Source organism: Schistocerca piceifrons, chromosome 3 (assembly GCF_021461385.2).
Source record: "Schistocerca piceifrons isolate TAMUIC-IGC-003096 chromosome 3, iqSchPice1.1, whole genome shotgun sequence".
Lineage (NCBI taxonomy): Eukaryota > Metazoa > Arthropoda > Insecta > Orthoptera > Acrididae > Schistocerca > Schistocerca piceifrons.
In genome coordinates this window covers 499,093,694-499,107,621 of record NC_060140.1, presented here as the reverse complement: position 1 = coordinate 499,107,621, position 13,928 = coordinate 499,093,694, and the positions used below count along the sequence as shown (strand labels likewise).

Below are 13,928 nucleotides of genomic sequence, written 5' to 3'. Positions count from 1 at the left end.
TCAATATGGCGGCAATTGAAATCAAATGGACGGGTATGAATGTTATAGTATAGATTATGGCCTTAGAGCTGTGACAAGAGTTAAATTCACGGACGACGAAACCTAAATACTGGATACGAAAATAGATTCGCACGCGGATAAGTTAAAGAAAACAAATACATTTATAAAAGAAATAACACTGAGATTCGAAAATGATGTCTGCAATGGCAAACTAACCATACCCGGCATGTAAATATCATCTGCAACCTTACTGTATTCGTTGATATAGGCAATTTGAGTAACTAGTAGCTGCCACATGACAGTCTGGAGCTATTTCTTGCATATACTCCTAAATTTATACAGTACATTCTCTTTCGAATTACGAAGCTTATACAACTTTTTTGATTACATATATTAAGTTTATTTATTTATTCTTTCGCAGGATATGTCATTGGTTACCACACACACACACACACAGACACTGCTGCAGAAAATCAAACATAGCTTGCTGTTCTTGCAGTTATGGGAGCAGTGAAAGTGTGCCTGTCGACCATTGTTTTCACTGTTTCCAGAAATAAAATAAAAACACACTGAAACTGAATAGAGTACACCAGCAATTGCTGCACGATACCTGCGACAGAATGTTCGTGTTTGCAATACTGCCGCCAAGGAGCAGTGGTGGTAGGAAGGTGGCGCAACAAAGTGCAACGAAGCTGAACTTCTTGTGGCGTGACAAAAGTTTCGTCTCTTAAGTTGCGGCACTAATAAATGGAGTGCTCACATTTAACTGCAGTATGCCACTAGCTGTGGCGACACTTTTGTTGCTTGTGTGAACATGGCTTTACAGTATCTTTTATCTTTATTCCATTATTAACTGTATTTAGTACAAACTTGAACTGATCTATTGCCTTTCTAAGATGATTAAAGTAACTTCTGGGGTCTTTCACTAAATTTTATTTCAGTAAAGTCTCTTCTTCATCCAGTCCAGTTCGCCGCCAATGCAAGCGGGCCCGGGTTCGATTCCCGGCTGAGTTGATTTTCTCCGCTCGGGGAGTGGGTGCATCCAGTCACGAACCAAAAAGTTTCATATTTGTTTTAATCTTTTATCTTATGCAGTAGTTTCATGCCAACAGGCATTAGGTCTGACTCCGCTACAACTCGTATAGCTGCCAGACGAAATGGCGCTCACAAAACGACGAAACTGAAGTGTACACTTGTAGCGCCGTGTCAACAGCATATACGAAACCATTTCACGCAACGACTGGCTCAAACCAGTATCGTCGTATAAACTAGGCTTAACCTGATAAGCAATGCTGAATTACGAACGGTCTCCATTTCTAGATAATTACGCTTGCGCATTTGCCGTTGGAAATTTAAACGCAAGCAGGTTGAAAAGGCAAAAAGGCATTTTGTGGGTCCAAAAGCTGTGCAGCGTATTTCCGATGTTTAAATTGGACAGCTTCTAGAAGGCGTTGACTTGATGCAAACAATTGAAGGCAGTAGAAATATCCAAAGTAAACAATAGTGCCTGTATAAGAGGTGGGCCAAACGGTTATTCTGGAGTAACCGTTATCACAGTTCCAGTTATTCTTTGATAACCGTTATCGTTAACGGTTATTAATAACTGCCAAATTATTTTTCGCTAGCGAATACCGATAACTCCGACAGTTAAATAACGACATAGTTGGAATCCATCAGTTTAGTTATCAGTATAACTGCGAGTAGTGTGAAATAGCAGGAATGTCGTATGAATCGTGTCATAACCTCAGCTTATTAACTCCGGGTACATTTTAGTTGATGTTAAAACGATTATTAGTGTTTCAGATTATATGTTTGTAGGTTATCGGTCGCTATTAGAAATAATATCTTCGCAGCTGCGACAGAAAGTACGCGGAACTTCGCCAAAGCACTGTTTAAGTAAAATGTTAAGAACGTTAAATTCGAAGCTTAATTTCTTGTGCTGCTCACATAATAGAATAAAGTGTACAGCCTTGTAATACAACAAAAAATATACGTAATGTGACAGATTCGTTTACTCCTGTGCTGTAAAAGCTAGTCCTATTGGGGAAAGTGTGAGTACGCTAATCCAAGTTTTATGTCAGATTTGCAAACTGCTCGATTTCTCCAGCGACAGCATGTTTATAACATATGAAGACATGCAGATCGAAAAGGTTGACAGTGTTACATTTCTGGGATTACAACTCGATAATAAATTCAGTTGGGAAGGGCATACCACATTTTTTCATTCTATTATTTCATAAGGGAACATATTCTGTGGTAACTCATCAAACGTAGCAAAAGTTTTTCGCATGTAAAAGCGTGTAATAAAAATCGTTTGTGGTATCAATTCAAGAACATCATGTAGGAACCTGTTCAAGGAACTTTGTATTCTAACCACTGCTTCCTAGTATATTTATTCCTTAATGAAATTTGTTACAAGTATTTCCAACCAATAGCTTAATACATAATATCAGTACTAGAAATTGGAACAGCGATCTACATAAAGACCTAAAATTACTTACTTTGGTCCAAAAGGGGTCCAATATTCAGGAACATGCATTTTCAATAAGCTGCCAGCAAGTCAGCAACCATTAAAAACTTGGTTTCGGATAAGGCACGGTTTACAGTGTGTTTGAATGACTATTTGATACATAAGTGTCTGATTCCACCCATCATCAATATGCTGGAAATGTCTATTTTAAGTGTGTCTATGACGTCACTACATACACATGGCAACAAACACGAAGATACATATAAATAATACAATAACATTTCCCACCAAAAATACAATCAAACCAATGGGACAATTGCGGGAAGTTGGGGGTTTTAGGGTGAGGACAAGCTAGTAAAAAAAACACACCATGATCCCAAAACACAAAATGAAGAACAAAAAGAAAAAAAATACAGCATTCTGCTACACCAACAAAAATCTGCAGGAATCGGACACTTCCCTTGAACAATATAGGTCAACTATAGGTGACCATACCAAAACACCAATACCCACAACTAAAAGTACGAAAATTGGAATCAGACATTTCCCTTGACCTACATAGGTCAACCTCAGTTGACGATACTAAAACACCTACAGCTGCGAAAAATAAAACCACAATCCCAAAAGTCCACAAATCAATCATCCCTACATAAATTAAATCACATTCAATACTTCATAAACACACAAAACATCACAGCTAGAAAAAAAAATTAATTACCACCAGCAAATTCCGGCACTGCAACCTAGATCGACAGCCCCCCCCCCCCCCCCCCACACACACACACACACAAACCAACTCATAAACACCGTGCCGTAATGACATTCACACACCACAACACCTTTACGTCGAAGCAGACGGGTGGAATCAGACGCTTCCAGTGACCCCTCCTTCTACTCTGTAGATGAATATCGTAACAGAGACTGATAGACCAGCTTAGGTAAAAATTCTGCTATATTTCAGTTTTGACAGCACTTGGTTGCAACAGTCAAGATCGGGTATTCTGTGTACGATAAATTTATTGAAAGTACGTAACTGTTTTATTCTGTCAGTGTACCAATTCTGTAAATATTAGCAGTTACTGTGATATATTCACGTATTTTGACAATCTCCTGACAAATGATGAGGATAATAATTATTATATTCCACTGTATTGTGTTATACTTTCTGACATGTTATTTGTCATTCGCGATGGCCAGCGGCTATTTCCGTAGCAGTACGAAAATATTTGTTCGCTCCAGTTACTATCCTCTCTGGAAATATCACCTGGAACTACAACCTTTAACTGGAGTCACCGAGTCAGGAACGTCTAGACACACAGTTATTCCGTTACCAGCTTCCAGGTTATCTGTGGTGGTAGCCCGATAACTACCAGAGAACTAGAACTACGAGCCAATAACGATAACTGCCAGAGGAGAATACCGGCTCTGACAGTTATTTCCATAGTCGCTCGAATTCCTTAGTAACTTTCCTTGTACTACCCGTCCAAGCTAAATTAACACGTAAGGCGGTGGCTCAAGGGAACGAACGTACTTGTTAATGCCTGTACTGCAGCTCCTATCAGCCACGGCTCGGACATTAACTTTATTTAATTGTTTATGCTAAAAGTAACGAAGGCCCACGAAATAGTACACAGTTCTTATCAACAGATGGCGCGCAGTCTCACAGTTATTCCCATGGTTTATAGAACGCCTTCCAAATGCGCAGTACGATCTTCGGTCAACAGATGGCGCTAGGCACTGTTGACACTAAACAGTTATTGAAATAACTGCCAGAATCAGAGGAACGGTTATCGCGGTAACCGTTACTTCTCAGTAACCGGTTATTTCTATCAGTTACGTTATTTTTTGCCAAAGTGTATTATAATGAATTATGAGAACAGGGAAACAAGAGTGTTTGTTGGTAGTTGTTGTTGATGTAGGTACGACATAAAACTGCGACGTATACACAAATTTCCTTCCATGCCCCGATATCTTCTGTATATATCATATGTCGGGACATATTTCAGGTTGTATAGTTAGTTTGTTTCTAAACACTCATTTACAGCATATTACATCGGGAAGCAATGATTAATATTGTGCATGGTGTACAGGGCAGTGCAGAAGCAAACTTTCCGGACAGAACCTGAAGTCAAAGATCCTGAGTCTGTGCAAGGAATTCTGGAAATAGCATGTAGAAGATTTAAGCCGGCAAATGAACCAAAAGTGTATGTTTCTAGCAGGTAAATACATGCAGTATGTGTGGCACAAGTCTGTTAGCTTTTATCAAGATGTAGTATCGAGACAATGTAATAAATATTACATGACAACTATATTGCATTTTCTTTAGTAGTCATAATGCAGTGTACTACTTGTAGTAGTAGTAATACTACTACAACCACTGTAACTACTTTCTGCAAGCCACCATGAGGTTCTTGACAGGAGATACATCCCATTTTATCAGGTATTAGGGTTTCTTCCTGTTCCATTCTCGTGTGGAGTGCCAGGAAGATTGGTAGTTTCAGTGCATCTGTGCTTGCAGTAATTATTCTCACCTTACTCTCGAGATCCTTATGGGGGCGATATGTAGGGGGTCACAGTATATTCCTAGAGTAATCATTTAGAACCGGTTCTAGAAAGTTGCTTAATAGTCTTTCTCGGGATAGTTTACATCTCATCTTCGAGTCTTCCAGTTCAGTTCCTTCACTATCTGTGCGACACTCACCCACGGATTAAACAAATCTGTTACCATTTTTGCTACCCTTCTCTGTATATGTTCAATATGCCCTGTTAGTCCTATCTGCTATAGGTCCCATACACTTCAGCAGTATTGTAGAACTGGTTGCAGGAACGATTTATAAGCAAGGTCATCTGTAGATTGACTACATTTCCCCAGTGTTCTGCCGATAATCTCAAGTCTACCACCTGCTTTACACTTGACTGACCCTATGTGATCATTCCATTTCATGTTCCTACAAAATGTTACACCCTGGTATTTGTACGAGTTGGTTGATTCCAACTGTGACTCATTGATATTATAGTCATAGGATACTACATTTTTCGATTTGTGAAGTGCATAATTTTACATTTATGAACATTTAAAGCAAGTTACCAATCTCTGTGCACCACTTTTAAATCTTATCAAGATCTGACTGAATATATATGCAGCTTGTTTCAGATAGTACTTCATTATAGATAACTGCATCATCTGCATAAAGCATGATTGTACTATCAGTATTATCTGCAAGATCATTAACATACAACATGAACAACAAAAATCCCAACACACTTCCCTGGGGCACACCTAAAGTTATTACTATATCTGACGATGACACACCATCCAATATAACATGCTACATCCTTCCTGCCTAAAAGTCCTCAATCCAGTCAGAAATTTCACTTGATGCCCCATATGATTGTACTTTTGACAATAAGCGTAGGTGTAGTACTGAGTCAAATGCTTTTTGGAAGTCAAGAAATACAGCGTCTACTTGAATGCAGCCTGACAAATATTTTATATCAGTCATTGCTGTACTCAGTTTGAAAACATGGCCGTACTGTCACATCTCCCCTGTCCCAAAACACACACACAAATATGTGAGTTTCATGTTCCATGGATCATTTGCATGATAAATCATAATGATAGGAACAAGTCATTTTACATTCACATAGCAAATTAATTTATAAATATGACTATATGCTGGGAACATTTTTAAGTTCATTTACTTATTTTAAAATATACAGATGTGGGTTAGTAATTCTTACCCACTACCTTTTACACATTCAGTAATAGAAATTCTGCTACGGAATAGGAGGAGTTGTCAAGGAGAAACTGTTATTGTTTTTATTTTGGGATTCCAAAAATGTGTTTATTTCCTGTTTTAAATCTCATCAATATGGACACAAGATTTTTGAAGTTACTACCCTTTTTATTCCCTCACTGTGAGTTACCTTTCATATTGGTGCAGTATCTGTATATGTGCAGAAGTCAGTATGTTGTACATTATTGAAATTGAGTGTGAGATTTGCTAAGAAACCACTGAATAATACATTTAAGAACATTATGTACCAGTTCTTCTGTTGTTGTTTGTATGTTTAGATTGATTATAATACTAGCATCATCTGCAAAAGAACTAATTATGTTTGTTGCGTATTAGATGGAAGGTAGAGAAGTAAGAGTGGCTCTAAGACTGAGGCTTGTGGAAGTCCATAAGTGATTTCTCTGCAGTCAGAAGTAGTTCTCCTGGTTACAATGGTTGAATTATTTAGTACAACTTTCTGCATTACTCTTATAGGTATGACATCATCCAGTGGTTTGTACCACCAATTTCAGAAAAACCTTAATGCATCCAGGAGGATACTGTGATTCACAGAATCATATGCCTTAGATAGGTCACAGAAAATACCAGCTGCTCCTTTTTTGTTATGGTAATGCTTGCAAAATGTGCCGAGTAAGTGTCTTAATGACATTCTTAGTTGAACAACTCTTCTGAAATCAAAACTGTTTTTTAATAAGGATAATGTTGTTTCATAGGTAAGGTACTCTTTTTGGACTGCACTATCTTCTCAAAGATTTCGGAAAATAATATCTATAATGAATTGGGTGGGAAGTTATTGACATCTCTGCTACAACCTTTCTTCCATAGAGGGGTTTAACAGTGGCAAATTTTAATCTCTCTGGAAAAATATCCCAAGTTAGTGATGCATAACATATTCTGGGAAAGACAACACTTATTGGCCTTATATGGGAACAAGACTTTAGCAATGTGTTGGAAACATCGAATCCAGATGAACTTTTATTTTCATAATTTCAGAAGGAGACTTGGGGAGACATCCATATGATGGAATTTTATATGTGTAGCTTTTCCAACATATTGCTGTGAATTTTCTCTTGAAGTGCTCATCCCTATATTTTCTGCTAAGTTTAAGAAGTGATCATTAAATGTAACTGCTGTTTGTGACTGATCATTTATAGTGCTTCCATTTAAATCAGTAGTCATTATATCTTGTTCTTGTTTCACTACATTCCATATATACCTAAACACATTGTAAAAATTACTGCTTTCTGACATAATGTGCATTTTCCTTGAGTTTTTTGATCACTCCTCTTAGTAATTTTGAGTAGTTTTTATAGTATGCAACTACTGGAGGTTCTTTACTTGTTCTTGCCAACAGATACAGTTTCCTTTCCCTTTCACAAGATGCTCTAATCTCTATAGTGACCCATGTTAGTATATGGCTGTCTAATATCATTTCTGATTTTCAGATAGTGATATGAATTTACCACGGACTAGATTAAGCTTAGCATTTATTTCAATACAAATTTCATTCTAGGTCATCTCTAGTAAGCTATTCTTAAGAACATTTGTCCTGGATTCTTTAACTATTGTAACTTATTTCCATTGAGAGGAATCTGTACTGTGAGGTATTGTCTTATTTATCCTCAATTACTGTACATCATGATCAGAGAGACCATTTTTTACTGGGAAAACAGTTATTTTGTTGGATTGAGCTTCATCAGGAAAACTTTATCAAAATTTTACTCCATTTATCTGCCTATTCTGTAAAGTTAAATTACTGAGATCAAATTATACAATTAAAATGTTTCTAGAGCATTTTTTCGTTGGAATCTGTTAGAAAATCTACATGGAAAACACCAAGACAGTTAACTGCTTGAGCATAAGAGGTAATTCATATGCCTTATAAACAGTTCAAAATGTCTCAGTATGTTCTATATACTGTTATATTATTTGTATTTAAAATAAACCTTGTAAGTGTATGTAGATGTCATTGGGACATTTTGAACTGTTTGAGGCATATAGATTCCTTACTATGCTATCTGTCTGACTACAAGAAGCAGTTACAATTAAAAGTGGCCAGTTTTTCAGTATTAATTCATGCACATATGGTGTGATCTTTGTGAAATCTAATTGTTTCAGTGTTTTTGAACTTATGTTCTGTCTTTACATTCTCATTCTTTTTCCACATTAGTTTTATATGAGTAACGTGCTAAAGTGCAATCTTTTATGTTTAACTCTTCTAACCCTGTGGTTATGTGGTGTTCAGATAGTCACTTGATGTTTATCTCTTCAGAGCTCTCTAAATTTTCCAAGCCGACAAGAAGCTCTTGTACTTTATTACTCAAGCCTATAATATTCTGATGAAACAACCTAACTTACTTTTCTGTGCATTCTTAAGCATTTTCTAAGACTTTTCAGTTACTCTAACTTCCCACAGCAGGATGCCTGAATCTTGACTCTGACCTAAAAAAGGTACCCCTATGACATCAGTGCCCATAGGGATCTTACTTTCTGTAACAGTATCCCATCTTCCATGCATTTTCTGCAAGAAGCTCAGCCAATCAGCCAACCTATATTTCCAACAATATAAGGAGAAGATAGATTGCTGTTCACCATAAAGATGATGCATTTAGTTGCAGACACTTACATATTAGCTTTCGGCCAAAGCCTTCATTAGAAAAGGAAACATTCACACAAGCAAGGAGGGGCCGGGGGGGAGGGGGGGGGGAGAAGAATGTGGAGCAAAGGAGGAGAGGAGCAGGAAAGGAGAAAGATGCGGGGATGCATTGGCAGAGGGCTACACACAAAGGGGGTGGGAGATGAGAGTAAGGAGGAGATGATTGGACAAGTGGTGTGCAAATTATTGGGTGGAGGGTGTGGGGACATGATGTTACTGTAGGTTGGGGCCAGGACAATTTTGGGAGTGAAGAATGTATTGTAAGGATAACTCGCATCTGTGCAGTTGAGAAAATCTGGAGGTGTGGGGGAGGATCATGATGGCTCGGGTTGGGAAGCAACCATTGGAATTGTGCATGTTATATTCAGTTGCTTGTTGTGCCGTATAGTAGACTACTTTGCTCTTGGACACAGTTTGTCAACGGCCATTCATCTTGGTAGACAACTGGTTGGAAGTCATACCAATATTTAGAGCTTTGCAGTGATTGCAGCAGAGCTGGTATATGACATGGCTGCTTTCGCAGGTGGCCTGGCCTCTGATGAGGATAAGCCTGTGACAGGACTGGAATAAGAAATGCTCTTACAGTCCTGTCACAGGCTTATCCTACCCTATCAGAGGCTGGGTCACCTGTGAAAGCAGGCATGTCACATAGCACTCTGCTGCAATCATTCCACAGCTTGTTGTATGGGTATGACTACCACCAGCTGTCCACTAGGTTGAACAACCACTGCCAAATGTGGCCAAGAGAAAAGTAGGCCACCTTGTGGCACAGTATGCAGCTGAACGTAACATGCTGGATTTTTAATGGCTGCTTCACTACCTGAGCCATTGGGATCTCCCCCCCCCCCCCCCTTTCCCTCCCCAACACCACCACCACCACCACCACCACCACCACCACCACCACCATTACCAGCTTTTCTGAACTGCACAGATGGGAGTTGACCTAACAACACATTCTCCAGACTGAAAATTATTCTGGTCTCAACCTACTGTCCTCGCAACCCCCATTCAACAGCCCTATTCTCATCTCCCACCATCTATGTGTGTGCCCTCTTCCAATGCACCCACCCATCTTTCCCTTCCTCACTCCTCTCGTTATTTGCTCCTTCACTCCCCCCCCCCCCCCCCCCCCACACACACACACACACACAAACACTAATCTCCCTGCCCCACAACCAACACTGCACGTGTTTGCAGTCTAGTTCCTGCACACACTGCCAGATAGTGCTCCCTTCCTTACCCTACTATCCTTTCCCCTTCCCACCTCCTGCACATTGCTGCTTCCTTTCTGCATGGCTGCTGCATTATAATCTGAGCTGTCAGTGTTGGTGACCATGTGTGTATGAATTGTGCTTACTTGGGTGATTGAATGCATGTATGTTTCCTTTCCTGTTGAAGGTCTTGGCTGAAATCGGATGTGTAACTGTCCTTTCATTGTGCCTGTCTGCAAGTCAATCTTTACATTTAGTACCAATCTACCTTTCCTTATGTTGCTGACTTTTTGTTCTCCATTCAGTTCCCCTCTACAATTGCTCCAATCACAACAACATTTTTATATTTTAATCCCTTTGTTTTATCCCTGATAAATTCTGAATTTCAAAGAGAGTATGACAGCCAACAATGTTCAGCATCCTTTTTTTTTTCTTTTTCTTTCTTTCTTTTTTTTTTTTAAAAAAAATTGATGTTTTATTCTCATCAGATAACACCACATGCTAGTTATTAGGCAGTGTAGTCATTGAGTCCATGAGGAACAGAGATATGCAAACACTGAGAAAATAGTTTTCTCCAATTTAGTCCCAAATATAGATTACAATAACACACATGTTACACCATCTACTATCACTGTGTTTATCACCCTACCACTTAATAATTACTTACCTATTGTCCCACCAGTGAAAGTAAAGGAAGACTGACGCTTCATCCAGTCCTTGGCTAGTTAAATAGATTTTAAGCTGACAGTTCACTTCGTGCAGGCAGCCAGTGACTCAGCTATGGAGGCATTCTATGATGGATGCCTTCGTGGATTGATGCAAATAGTCAGTCAGCATTTCCAAGATGGTGGCAGGTACTCACATATGCACACAAGTTGCTGTGTGCATGCTTTAGCCCTTACAATTACTCCCCCTAGAGAAGAGGAGCTACCAGAGATAGCTCACAATGACCAACTGGGCGTCGTGAATCTGTTACATTAGTTGTGTCATCAGAAGACACAGCAACTTTTATTTGAAACTGACGAGTGAGCTTTGTGCTATATACACAAGACAAATTAATAAAAGTATTAAGAATACAATTCTAACAGTTAATTATGGATTAACATCACTGGAAGTTTCAAAACACTTAATCCATTGATAGTAGTAATTACGTTTTTCTGGATATTCATAAGTAACTTGTCCTTGGGGAAACTAGGCAGAGAATCACTTATATGTGTTATTATGTATGATTCATTGTAATAAACTGTTAACAGTCTTGTTAATGAAAACTTTCCATCTGCATGAAAAGTAATTGGGAATACGGAAGGTGTATCAAACAGACCACATGATAAATCACACTGGGTAGTATTTTAAATTAATCCAATGCCATTTGAGTGTGGAAGATAGTTTAGGTATATCAAAACTTTTACATGTGTCACATTGAGGGTCAAATTGAAGTAAATTATACAGTCGGAAAGTCATTTAAGAAATGGCTGATAAAACTGCATTAAAATCCTAGTGCAGTAATCTCTCGGAGGATATTTTGCAAACAATTCTTTCTCACAGCTGTGTACTGTACTGTCTAAGAATAAATTTCTACTCCACAAGCCACTTTGTGGTGTGTGGCAGAGAGTACTTTGTAAACCACTGTCACTTCTGCCCACTTTCCTGCTCCATTTGCAAATGGTTTTTGGGAAGAATGATTGCTGTTGACTCTTCTAGTAATGTACACTCTCTGAAAGTAAGACTGAGTCACCCCATTGTGCAGAATGCCACTTGTGCAACATCTGTCACTCTCTGTTTATCTTACCTGGTAAGAATCCCAGACTGATGAACAATAATCAGATATTGGTCGAACAAGGGTTTTGTAAGCTATTTCTTTGTTGATGGATTACATTTCCTGAGGATTCTTCCAATGAATCTCAGTGTCGCATCTGCCTGTTCTGCAGTTACTTTTGTGTGGTTGTTCCACTTTAAAGCTATCCATCTGCGTACTTTTAGATATTTTATGAAAGTAACTGCTTTCAGAGATTATTTTGTGATCATGTAATTATACAATAGCGGGTCTTTCTGTCTATATATACACAATATGTTACATTTGTTTTTGCTGAGGGTCGATTACCCCTCCCTGCTCCAAGTATCGATCCTGTGCAGGTCCTCTTGCATTTCTCTAAAATTTTTGAGCATTGCAACTTCTTTATATAAAACAGCATCATCTGTGAAAAGCCTCATTGAACTTCCAATGTCGCCCACTATGTCATGTACATACAGGGTGAAAAGTATTTAAACTGACAAACTCTGGGAGGTTGTAGGGGACATCAAAACAAATATTTTTCCCTAATGTCATTTTTTCCTATGAGGAGTATTTAAACCGATAGAGGAATATTTCTCTGGCGGCAAATGAATTAAACTAACAAACACTTTTCCATTTTTTTTATGACCAAGAGACAACACAGTAACACAACCCAATTTCAATTACAGTAGATTTTAAAAAATTCCTTCATTGACACGAAAACAAAGGTTACACCGTTGGATCATGTTCTGTCTGACATGGGCAAAAACCCCAGGAGTATCTTGAATTGTTCCTGCTGCTGCTACTGTCCAGGAAACCAGATCCTCTTCTGATGCAACAGGAGTTGCGTAAACAAGGTTGCGCATCTCTCCCCACACAAAAAAGTCCAGAGGGGACATATCTGGGGATCGAACAGGCCATGGTTCAGGACCACCTCTGCCAATCCACATTTCTGGGAACCGTTAGTCCAGGAATCGACGCACACGACGACTGAAATGTGCCGGTGGCCCGTCATGTTGGAACCACATGCGTTGTCTTGTAGGGAGCGGGACATCTTCCAGCAATTCTGGCAATGCTCTGGCGAGAAAATTGTAATAGTGCCTGCCGTTTAATGGCCTAGGTAGCAGATATGGCCCAATTAAACAGTCCCCAACAACACTTACCCACACATTAACATAGAACTGCACTTGATGAGCGGTAGTAACTGTGGCATGTGGGTTATCCTCACTCCAAATGTGCGAATTGTGCATGTTGAAGACTCCATCACACCCGAATGTTGCTTCATCAGTAAACAACTCAGAGGATGGAAATGTAGAATGCATTTCACACTGTTTCAGGTACAACTGCGAAAACTGTGCTCTGGGCAGATAATCAACTGGTTCCAGGTTGTGGACACGCTGTAAGTGAAATGGAAATAACAATTGCTTCCGAAGGACTGTTCGTACATTCGTCTGATTCGTCCCCCTGTTACGTGCAATTGTACTAGTGCTGATTGAAGGATCCGCTCCACACGCTGCAAGACAGCTTCCTCAAATTGCAGCGTTCTTACCGTGCGACGGTGTCCCTCTCCAGGTAATGACCCAGTCTCACGCAGACGTTGGTACACAGCAGCAAAGGTCGTATGATGCGGGATACGGTGATTAGGATATTGTTGTTGATAAACACGCTGTGCAGCTCGTCCGTTGTGGTGCACTACATAGTACGCACCAACCATATCATTGTATTCACTCCAGGTGTATCGCTTCATTAGTAAACAGAGACAGTGCACTACTACACTGGTGGACAGCAGTTTGCCTACAATGAAGAGTGTAATACGCCCTCTAACAACTGAAGAGCGTAATACGGCCTCCACCGGTTTAAATAATCCTCATAGGAAAAAATGACATTAGGGAAAAATATTTGTTTTGATGTCTCCTACAACCTCCCGGAGTTTGTCGGATTAAATACTTTCCACCCTGTATATTGCGAGAAGTAATGGACTTGTAACACTATATTGGGTTATATCTGAAGTTACTTATACAGC

At 39.2% G+C, this 13,928-nt stretch overlaps 1 protein-coding gene across 6 annotated transcripts in view; it reads left to right on the top strand.

Moving 5' to 3' along the window:
- The first annotated feature begins 1,450 nt into the window (after positions 1-1,450).
- The window catches only part of LOC124790131 (tRNA pseudouridine synthase-like 1), a 221,931-nt gene continuing 209,453 nt past the window's right edge, over positions 1,451-13,928 (top strand). For 5 of the 6 annotated variants that reach the window (XM_047257711.1, XM_047257709.1, XM_047257708.1 and 2 more), the window contains exons 1-3: positions 1,451-1,508; positions 4,325-4,476; positions 4,561-4,689. In XM_047257711.1, coding sequence (XP_047113667.1) covers positions 4,430-4,476; positions 4,561-4,689 — 176 coding nt within the window. In that variant the 5' untranslated portion in view covers positions 1,451-1,508; positions 4,325-4,429. Of the gene's footprint in view, positions 1,509-4,324; positions 4,477-4,514; positions 4,690-13,928 lie in introns of those variants that run through there. The other variant, XM_047257707.1, reaches the window with a different exon arrangement.